Source organism: Budorcas taxicolor, chromosome 20 (genome assembly GCF_023091745.1).
Source record: "Budorcas taxicolor isolate Tak-1 chromosome 20, Takin1.1, whole genome shotgun sequence".
In the NCBI taxonomy this organism is placed as follows: Eukaryota; Metazoa; Chordata; class Mammalia; order Artiodactyla; family Bovidae; genus Budorcas; species Budorcas taxicolor.
The window spans coordinates 67178560-67189854 of NC_068929.1; the positions used below are offsets into that span (position 1 = coordinate 67178560).

At 44.5% G+C, this 11295-nt stretch overlaps 1 protein-coding gene across 1 annotated transcript in view; it reads left to right on the plus strand.

Annotated features, from left to right (window-relative positions):
• SEMA5A (semaphorin 5A) overlaps window positions 1-9543 on the plus strand; it is a 359057-nt gene extending 349514 nt beyond the window's left edge. Inside the window, exons 20-21 of the mRNA XM_052659173.1 lie at window positions 6735-6946; window positions 9392-9543. Of these exons, the coding sequence (XP_052515133.1) occupies window positions 6735-6946; window positions 9392-9511 (332 nt within the window). The 3' untranslated portion in view covers window positions 9512-9543. The remainder of the gene's footprint in view (window positions 1-6734; window positions 6947-9391) is intronic.
• The last annotated feature ends 1752 nt before the right edge of the window (window positions 9544-11295 follow it).

Consider the following 11295-nt stretch of genomic DNA (forward strand, 5'->3'; position numbering starts at 1 on the left):
CATGGCAGCCAGCCTCAAATCTCCAAAGGGCTGATGCAATAAAATGATACAGTTTTACTTTGGGTGAAAGGTTAGACTTACATCTCTAGAGATATTTTTCAAACTTCCAGCAACCCTGAATGACAGAAATCGCATTCCCTGGGTCAAATCCAGGATGGTTTTGGACTTTCCCATCTAGTTCTATACTGTCTGGACGGGAGGGGCTGGCTGTCCATCGATCAGAGTCCAGCCGTTGTCCAGCTGTTGTGGGGAGCCAGTACCAAACACAAGACCAGTGTCTTCCCTGTGTGTAGGTGTTGACCATTCCTAGCATAATCTGTTCCAGCTGGGAGTCCCAGACAGCTCAGGTCAAAGGTCTTTGGTCTCTCACACTCAGAAAGAAGCTGGATTTTCAGAGGTGTGTTTTGGGGATGTACTTGTGTTATTAACTACACTGATAAAGAGTTCACTATCTGTTACACTCTGTGTACTTGGCCATCTGTTAATCCATTTGTTCAGTCGTGTTTACTGAGCACCCACTCTGTTCCAGTTGTGTGAGGGGTGCATACTGTGGGAACTCTAATAGCTCCAACTCATCTGGAAAGAAATGACATATCCCAGGAGAGCCTTGTGCCCGAGAAGGGTGATGTCTGGTGTCTGACGTGGGTCAGTTCTCTGAGTTCACAGATGAGCAATCACTACCTTGGGATCTGGGCTTCCCCGGTGGCTCAGCGGTAAAGAATCCTCTTGTAATGCAGGAGACACAGGAGACTGGGGTTCGATCCCTGGGTCGGGAAGATCCCCTGGAGGGGGCATGGCAACCCACTCCAGTATTCTTGCCTGGAGAATCCCATGGACAGAGGAGCCTGGCGGGCTATGGTCCATAGAGTTGCAAAGAGTCAAACATGATTGAAGTGACTGGCACGCACACACCTTGGGATCCAGCTGCAAGATGAATGTGGGTTGGTTCACGGAAAAATTATTGGCGCTTTAGTATCTTTGAATCAGTCACTATGTGCTCAACACTGTATCAGATGACAGGAGGTATCCTATTTCATCCCCGCAAAGTTTGTTCCTGTGGGTGCCGCAGCCCACAGTTCTTTCTGTAAAACCCTTGGCAATAGAGAAGAATTTGGAAGTCAGCATTTTTCACGGTACAGACAGCTGATACTGGGCATACACAGTACGGCACCCCTGAGGATCTGGGGACCACACTCCATATTAACCAGTCTCTTTAAAGACCTTGCCACTGAATGTGGGTGAAGAGAAGCAGCTAATGAATGCTCCTCCTGGCATTTATGGTCGCTTCTGCAACAAACGGTCAGGTTGGGTCAGGTCGGGCTTCGCTGCCAGATGAGTGGTGAAAAATCAGTGTTCAGAGACTGTGGTTTTGGGAATTGTAGAGAAGGGGTAGCAGCCACAGCTTTTATTTGCATTTTATAAACAGAAGGTCAGAGAGAAGAGGTTCACGGGAAGTCAGTGGAGCTGGGTCTAGATCTAGACAGTGGGATCCCATTGTGAGTGTTAAGCCCGGAGCACCTTGGGTTTCCCAGATGGCTCAGTGATGAAGAATCTGCCTGCCAGTGCAGAAGGTGTCGGTTCAATCCCTGAGTCAGGAAGATCTCCTAAAGAAGGAATTGGCAACCCACTCCGATATTCTTGCCTGAGAAATTTCATGGGCAGAGGCGCCTGGTGGGCTACAGTCTGTGCGATCACAAAGAGTCAGACGTGACTTAGCAACTAACCAACAATCACCCCAGGAAAAGAGTCCTGGTGCTGAGTGTCCCAGCAGAGGGTGTCTGGGGTCTGCAGCCACAGCATCTCTGTCCAGGCAACACTCTCAGACAACACCCAGGGTCCCCAGAGTGGCAGAATTTATAGAGAGTGTCCCCATCTTGAGGGATTTCAAGGCAGAACGTGGGTGCAGCCAGCTGATGCTTCTGCAGCATGACTGACCCTCCAGGTGTAACACAAATTCACAAGCCACTTTCCTCAGCCGGCCTTCTCAGGGTAAGATATGGGAGTCCTGCCAAGACCTTGAACATCCAGGAGGACATGGCACAGAAGGCCCTGTTCTCTCTTTCTCTCTTGAGTCGCTCAGTCGTGTCTGACTCTTGCGACCCGTGGACTGTAGCCCGCCAGGCTCCTCTGTCCATGCGATTCTCCAGGCAAGAATACTGGAGTGGGTTGCCATTTCCTTCTCCAGGGGATTTTCCCAACCCAGGAATCGAACCTGGGTCTCCTGCATTGCAGGCAGATTCTTTAACAACTGAACCAGAAGGGACAGAAGGCCCACTTCCATCCTAAGATCCAGCATTTGTGTGTTTGAGCCAGTTCTGCCATATGCTGCACCAAATCAAACCTCGAGGTGTTATTGATTCAGTCATAGAAACTTTAATCACAGTCTTCAAAACTCATTGTCTTGGTCTTAGGCTGCTGACACTGGCACAGCAGAGCAGGTGGGTAAGTGGTCATGTGTGCGGGTGTGCTCAGCTGGTCAGTCGTGTCTGACTCTTTGTGACTGTGTGGACTATAGCCCTCCAGGCTCCTCTGACCATGGGATTTCCCAGGCAAGAATACTGGGGGAAGATACCATTCCCTTCTCCAAGGGATCTTCCTGACCCAGGGATTGAATCCGAGTCTCCTGCATTACAGGCCAATTCTTTACAGTCAGAGCCCCCAGGGAAGTCCTGGGGGTGAGAGGTCAGATGGGGCCAATTGTAGCGGTGACAAGTAAAAAAGATTACCTAGCAAGGAGTTTTGAGGATGTTGAGGGGACTTCACAGATAACTTTTTTCAGCTTATTGAAAAATCAGTCCAACTTTACACAGAAAATCGGCCAGTTGAGCCCACTGGGTAGTTGGTCTCTATTCCAGATTTACTGAACAAAAACAACAGCAAAAGCATATTAAAGTGAAGTGCCACACTAAGCAGATTCAAGAGATTTAATAGGAACAATTTTTCACTTACGCAGAAAAAAATGTAGGCCTGTTGAAGGGTTCCGACTTTGAGAGCTATTTTTAGTTGCATGAGACACAGACTATACTATCATCCTAGCGATGTCAGCTGGCCCAGCCTTCCCCAGGCACCTGCAGGAATGATTCACTTGACTAATGACAGAGTATCTGCATATGGAGAGAGTCATACATCTTCCCCATGTTACAATATAATACATTACTACTACAGCAGAAGTACTTTTATAAATTTAAAAGTACTTTATTGCCCCAAAAAGAAAAAGCTAACCATCATCTGAGCCTTTGGCAAGTCATAATTTTTTGCAATAGTAACATCAAAGATCACTGATCACAGATTACCGTAACAGATTATAACAGTAATTAAAAAAATGTTTGAACTATTGCAAAAATCGGTAAAATGTGACACAGAGGCACGTAGTGAGCAAATGCTGCTGGAAAAATGGTGCCAATGGACTTGCTAGACAGAGTCCCCACCAACCTTCCAAGTGTGAAAAGCGCAGTATCTGCAGCTGTGCTCTGTCCGCACCATCAGAACCCAGAGCAGCTGTACCTTGCATGCTCCCCTTTCCCCCTCATTGACTTTTGTTTACAAGTAGCTGCATATTTAAGGTTCACTTCCAGCCCCTTGTCTATGTCTTGCCTGTTGCTTTGGTCTCGTTCTCTGAATATTCCCACAGGAAGGGCTCTTGTGAGCAGTGTTCTCCAAGTTGTGGCACTGAGACAACAGATTATTCTCCGTATCCTTGAAAGTCAGTTTTGCTGGATATAAAGAATAAAATACCTAGGAATAAATGTACATAAGAAGGCAAAAGGTCCATACTCAGAAAACTGTAAGACACTGGAGAAAGACAAAAAGACGGCAGAAACAGATGGAGAGATGTACCATGTTCTTAAATTGGAAAAATCAATATTGTGAAAATGACTATTGTTTCCTAAAGGAAACTACAGATTCAGTGAAATCCCTATCAAATTACTAATGGCATTTTTCACAGAATTATAACCAAATTCTTTGACAATTTAAATGAAAACACAAAAGACCCCAAATAGCCAAAGCAAGTTTGAGAAAGAAAAACAGAGCTGGAGGAATCAGACACCCTGACTTCAGGCTATATTACAAAGCTACAGTAATCAGTACAGTATGGTACTGGCACAAAAATGAAACTATAGATCAATGGATTAGGATAGAAAACCCAGAGAGAAACACATGCTTCTACAGTAACCTAATCTGTGACAGAGGAGACAAGGATATACAATGGAGAAAAGACAGTCTCTTCAGTGAGTGTTGCTGGGAAAACTGGACAGCCACACGTAAAATAATGAAATTGGAACACTCCCTAACACCTACACAAAAACGAACTCAAAATGGATTGAAGACATAAATGTAAGACTGGACGCTCTGAAACTATTAGAGGAAAATATAGGCAGCAGAAGTACTTTTATCCCCACATGGCCTTGACCCTGGAGGGTCTAAATGGCTAAAGCATTGAGAAATGACAGGTGTGGAATCCACGCTTGCTTACCTTGAGGGTGGCTTTAGGGTTAGAGTAGAAGCTTCTAGTGGTTGCTGGTAGAATGACCCTTACATACTTTATTCTACTGTCCCAGATTCAGCCCTAAAGGCTTTAGACAAAATCAGGAAAAGCCACAGATTTATTGATTCCTTTCACTTTGTTAAATCGGTGACCAAATGATCAAGATGTGAAAAGTTGAGGTAGATGTCAGGGAATGGGTGGTACTGTGGAATGTTCTAGTAACATCCTCCTGGATTATCCAGCCCCAGGTGCTGAAGGCACTGGAGGCCTCTGTTAGGAATCATCAGTGTAGAGTTTCAGTGTGAGTGCGAGTACATTGGTTAAGGCCCCCAGAGGACAGAGCAGGAGGCTGCCCTTCTACACCATCTTCACCCACCTCAGGGTGCAAATCCAGCTCCCAGGGCCCCAGAGCCCCAGAACATGGTGTCAAGGAGGAGCAAAGGGGCGCAGCTTAGAGGGTTTAGAGATGGGTGAAGGATGCTCCACCTGTGCTCTGGATCCCAGATGAGGCAAAGGCAGCCCTCAGAGTCCTTGGGAAGGAGCCCAGGTGATTAAGGAACAAGTATCCAGGGCCTGCTGGGTACAGGGAACAGACTCGCAGGTCTCCTCTCCCTGGGGACCTCCGCATGTGACTCCGTCTTCCCACCCAGCATCCACAGTGGTACCCAGCAGGCATCTGCAGTGGTCCCATTTGAGTGCAGAGTGGACAGGTGAGAGAGAGCAAGAGTGATACTTGGTGTCTGGTGATGCATGGAGGGGACATCTGGGGGAAAAGCTAGATCCTCAGATGTGCCCTGTGCCATGGAGACATAAGGCCAGTAACCCTCAGGCACCTGGTTAGCATACATTGCCAAGAGAGCGGAAAAGCATTGAGGTCATATTTTGCTTTACCTGAATTTCAGTAACTTCAGCTTCACGGGCACAGCTCAGATGTCATCTTTATTTCCTAAAAGGCTTAAAATTTTGATTGTCGGGTGTTTTACCAACACACAGTGAATATCTCATTTTTTCTTTTGTTGTTCTTTCTCAGACATTAAGAGGCCTTGCTATGACACTTTGATACCACTCAAACCAATCCTATATTAGAGACATAAGGCCCTATCAGTTCATTTTTTCAATATTTTGTATTTATAACTCAGAATAACTTGAAAATGCTATTAAGTAGGAAAAAAGCACTGTATAAAAGAGGGTAATTTCATGACCATTAAAAGATCATATTTCTTTGACACAAATCCTTTGTTTCTTTGGAGTAAAGCATTTTACTTGTAAGATCTCCAAAATACAATGTGAGTGAAAAAAATGGTACCCCGGGTGACATTTACAACATACACACACAGCATGTGAGTGTGCCTTGCGTCTCCAAAACATAGTACAGAAGATGGTGACAGTCGTTTCCACTTGGAAATTTAAAAAAAAAAAAGACAGACTTATTCTTGTCTACCCTTATGCCCTTTCTAATGTTATACAATATGTGCATATTCATATCCCAAAAATGTAGTGGAAACATAAGAATGATGCAGTCAGAGCACATTTTTAAACAATATGAAGCGATAAAGGAGAGGGGAAGTAGTCAGGCTCGCAGGTGAGCGGGGATGGGAAGCAGTGAGATGCATCCTTGCTTTGTTCCCAGGACACAGACAGGCTGTGTGCAGGGGCCCTCAGTCCCTTCAGGAACATGGAAAACGTGTTCCCTAGGAACCCCAGAGACCACAGATCATGCTGCACTTGAGACAGAAGGACTTTCTTGTTCAAGCCTTAAAAGAAAAGAAAACGTCTCTGCTGGGGTGTGTGGGGACGTCCAAAAGACTGGTTATAATCCGTAAAAGCGTTGACATAAACTACACTGCTCGATGTGGAGAAGCGTTTTGGTGGCAGTGATATTTTATATTTTTAAAGTTTTTTTTTTTAAAGAAAGGCTTTATTGAATTTGTTATGGTACTGTTTCTGTTCTATATCTTGTTTCTGTTTTTTTGTTTGTTTGTTTGTTTTTTGTTTTACAAAAAAGCACGTAGGATCTTAGCTCCCTGACCAGGGATCAAACCCACACTGCCTTAGAAGGCAGAGTCTTAAGTTCCAAACCACCAGGGACATCCCTGGGACACTTTAAAGGAGGGTCCGATGATTTCCTGAGTTTTGAAAGGAATGTGGTGCTTTCCCCTCGTGTCCTTCTCTTTTTCTCTGAGCTCACTGCACTGGGGAGGAGCGTGTCCCTTTCCCAGCAGCCTCACTGTGGCTCTTGCCTCCTTAGAGTTCAACTTGTTCCACATGATTGCCGTGGGGCTCAGCAGCTCCATCCTAGGCTGCCTTCTCACGCTGCTCGTCTACACCTACTGCCAGCGGTACCAGCAACAATCCCACGACGCCACCGTCATCCACCCCGTCGCGCCCGCCCCTCTCAACACCAGCATAACCAACCACATTAACAAACTGGACAAGTATGACTCGGTGGAGGCCATCAAGGTAGGGATTGGCAGCCACTGCTGGGGCCAGGTGTGCCAAGGATGCAGGTGTTATCCTGGGGGCTGTCAGCAAAGCCCGGTGGTGGTGATGTAGGTCATGGGTGGAGGGCAAGGTGAATGATGTCTCTTATTTTTTCCGTTAATTTTTATTTGACATATTGAAAGACAGTTGATTAGCAGTGTTGTGTTAATTTCAGGTGTGATTCTGTTATATGTATATATGGCTTCTAATTCTTTCCCATTATAGGTTATTACAAGATATTGAATATGTTTCCCCTCTGCTGCTTCCCTGGTGGCTCAGACGGTAAAGCGTCTGCCTGCAGTACTGGAGACCCGGGTTCAATCCCTGGGTCGGGAAGATCCCCTGGAGAAGGAAACAGCAACCCACTCCAGTACTCTTGCCTGGAAAATTCCATGGATGGAGGAACCTCACAGGCTACAGTCCATGGGGTTTCAGAGTTGAAAATGATTAAGTGACTTTGCTTTCACTTTTCACTTTGCTTTCACAAGATATTGAATATATTTCCCTGTGCTGCACAGTAAATCCTTGTTGTTTAGTTTGTATATGATGGTATATATCTATTAATCCCATACTTCTAATTTTGTAAATAAATTCATTTGTATTATTTTTTAGATTCCACATATAACTGATATCATACGACATTAGTCTTTGTTGGGCCTACTTCACTTAGTATGAGCATGTCTGGGTCCATCCACGTTGCTGCAAATGCCATCATTTCATTACGCTACCTGAATTTTGATATTCCTATGAAGTTCATGGTTCCGCTTAATATTCCTTAGGGAGTATGTTGATGCCCTCTCTCTGCTATGATGGTTTCATTCAAAATCCAGTTTTCTTCCCATGTGGAAAACGGAGTTTCTTCAGCCCTTACAGCTTCAGCTAGTTGGAGGCTCTTATGTCCCAGGATCTGCAGGGTCCTCTCTCGTTTCTCTCACCACCATGGGGCCCCCACATGCATAGAGACAGAGCTGGGTCCAGCAGCCATCAGCACACCCCACACACCTTCTCAGAACCAAGCCCCCAGAGAATGAGGAGGAACATGTGTTCCCATGAGCAAGAATCTTCAAGGAGAATCCTCCAGTACCCAGGAAGGGAGCCCTTCTCAATGTGACCCCAGCCCATCAGCTCACCTGTGATCAGTTGCTTCAAGCATCTGGAAATCATTTAGCTGGGCTCCTGTTCTCACTGAAGATCCAGGAGCCACTTAATCTGAAATCTTGCTGCTCTGAAGGCAAAGTACCACTGTCCAGGCTCTAGTGAGTCTTTCTAGAATTTTCTTCTGACTCCTTGGCCAGATAAATCCTACATTTGGGCTCTGCCACCTACCTAACATCTTTTATTTTGAGCCTCTCATAATTTACCCTCTACTTAGGATAGTTCAACAAAAGTACAGGTATGTGAAGTGAAGTGAAAATTGCTCAGTTGTGTCTGACTGTTTGCAATTCCATGGACTGCAGCCAACCAGGCCCCTCTGTCCATGGGATTCTTCAGGCAAGAATATTGGAGTGGTAAGCATTTCGCTTCTTCAGGGGATCTTCCTGACCCAGGGATTGAACCTGGGTCTCCTGCATTGCAGGCAGATTCTTTACCATCTGAACCACCAGGGAGGCCCCAAAGTAGGGGTAACTGTTCTCTTAGTGAGAAAGAGCTTTTGTGTCAGAAATGGCTGCTGTAGAAACCGCCACCACCACAGTCACTTTCCCACAAGTGTAGAAAATGAGAAATTAAGAATCTCATGCATTTATGTAAATGTGTTCCTTCAAAATCTTTTACCAATGTACCATGACAATCCAAAAGCTGCTTATACAGCTACTCAGTTGTAAGTGGTAATACTCAAAGTGCTCATGAATTTGAAATCACTAGAGTCTTAGGTTTCCTGGAGGTTTCAATTTAGGTGTTCTAACTCTTGGAAATTTTCAGACTAAAGTTCAAAACTAGACTTTCTGAGTAAAGCTCAAAAATAATCTGGACTGAAAAACCTACCGACCTCATTCTGGTTATGAGGCAAGTCCTCAACAAGGAAAATGATGTGCAGAAGCGTGTAAGTGAGAAAAGACATTTTAAAATAATGAAGGCTTAGGGGAGCGCTCCAATATACATACAGCAGGTTTTTTAACAACATTGCACTCCTTGGGTCCACTTATTTGCAGATTTTTTTCAATATTAAATACTACCATACTCCCCGATAGGAGGTTGGTTGAATCCAGGATGCAGCACTGTGGGTCCAGGCAGACCTCAGACAGGGAAGAACCACACGTATGGAGGGTTGACTATAACTTATATTCACATTTTCAGCTTCGAGGAGGGTCAGTGCCCCTAACACCTGTGTTGTTCCAGGGTCAACTATAATCGTCTCCTGTTATATTCTCTTTCTGAAATACTGCTTACTGAGTACTCGTAAATCTTCCATCTTATATTTTACAGGCATTTAACAAAAACAACTTGATCCTAGAGGAAAGAAACAAATACTTCAACCCACATCTCACCGGGAAGACCTATTCTAATGCCTACTTTACAGATCTCAATAACTATGATGAGTACTAAGAGCTCTTCTATTTTTGGCTTCTTGTAATTCCCCCAGTTCCTTAAGGCCTGTGCTCCCTGACTGCCCATGTCTCCAAGCCTTCAGAGATGGAGTGTGGATACATCTCAAGTGCATTTCAAGCCATTAGTGTCCCATTGCTGCCGAAGAGAAACGTTCTCAAAAGCAACAAAAATCTAAACATGACCGTGGAAATCTGGTCTGCAATTCTTGATGACTGTCTTTAATGAGCCATGGTGTGCAGTTTTGTTTTGTTTTTATTGTGTTCGGTCCACTTTTTGAATAAGTTGGTTGCTTTTTTTGAGCTTTTTCATAACTGTACCACCCACATTGGAAGCAGTCCTTAGAAATATGAACAATCTTCTTGACTCTGAGCATAAATCTTAATGGTGATTTAATTCAAGAAAGCAGGCACTTTATATGAGAGCCTCCCCACCTCCACCTGCTTATAGTATTGATAAAATGGAGAATATCAGTGTGGCCATACAAGGACTCACCATTGTGGTGCTCTCCACCTTCTCATTCTGGATGGTACTGTGTGTGTTTGGACTTGGAACGCTTCTCACCTGAGGACACCTGGGGATTCAGCCTGGCTTGTGTGTGTGGAGGTGCAGGTATGCAATGTGAGGTCTGCACCCTCAGCCTGCTGCCATTGCTGTGTTGTTCCCAGGCGAAGTGAGTGTAAAGAACAGAGGGACAGGCGGGATGAAGGGTGGCTGTGTTCTGCAGCTCGCCATGAAGCTCGCCTTATTCTGACTTGTGGATTTCATGGCAGTTCAGGGAGCTCTTTGCCACACAGTCAAGGGAGCCTGCCTGTCTGGGCCGTGGTAACATTCTGAAGAACCACTCTGTAAAATAACCACTTGTTTAGCATTTGTATAATAGATTCTGCACCTGCCCTCTCTCTGCAAAGAAAAATTTTGAACATTCATGAGGCCAATGAAGAAAGTATGGAAAGAACTGAAATATAATTGAAAACAACTTTTTTTTTTTTAATTCTCCATGCTACAGAAGGCATTGGATGAACTGACATCTAATGAAAAGCAGCTTTCTATTTTCCATCTCCCTGATAGAACTAATGTATTGCCATCAGCCCCTACTAAGAGCATTAATGATGTGTAAAGCTGGCTTTCTGCAGCTTGTTGCTGTGCTTATTGAAGTGCTCCCCAAGTTCCAAGCTGTCATTTGCTGCCTCCAGCTCAGGTCAGGAGGTGGTGTTTAGCTTGGGTGCCTTTTGTTTTTTTATCTCAGTGCTGCCTTCCCACCCACCTACTCCCATCTCTCCCTGCATGGGGGCAACAACATTTCAGAAGAAGTACCCTGAGAAATCAGGGTATCTGGAAGTTAAGGCTTTCACTGATTCCAGTGTTCTGAGCTTCAATCATTCATAAGCATTTCAGAGTTATGATACTGTTCAGTGTGGTCCCCAGAAGGAAAAAAAAAAAAAACAGGTTAAATTACTCACAAAAGAAAAATACATAATATATGGCAGTTGGTTGAATAATTTTTGAAAGTAATAAGAAGATTGAAACTATCTGTTGGATGCCTCTGGGTGTCATGATAAAGGCCTGGATGGACATTAAAAACATGTTCTTATTGATCAATGAACCTTCAGATCTGTGAAAATCTACAGTATGGGCATTGAGGGACACATGTATGTTTTAGCATATGTGTATTCACCCTATCCTATCTAAAGAAATTCAAAATTTTTATGCTTAGTAATGAATGTTGTTGAGTTCAAAACATTCTCATGTACCCAAATTTTCTGAAACAGCTCTACTAAAAT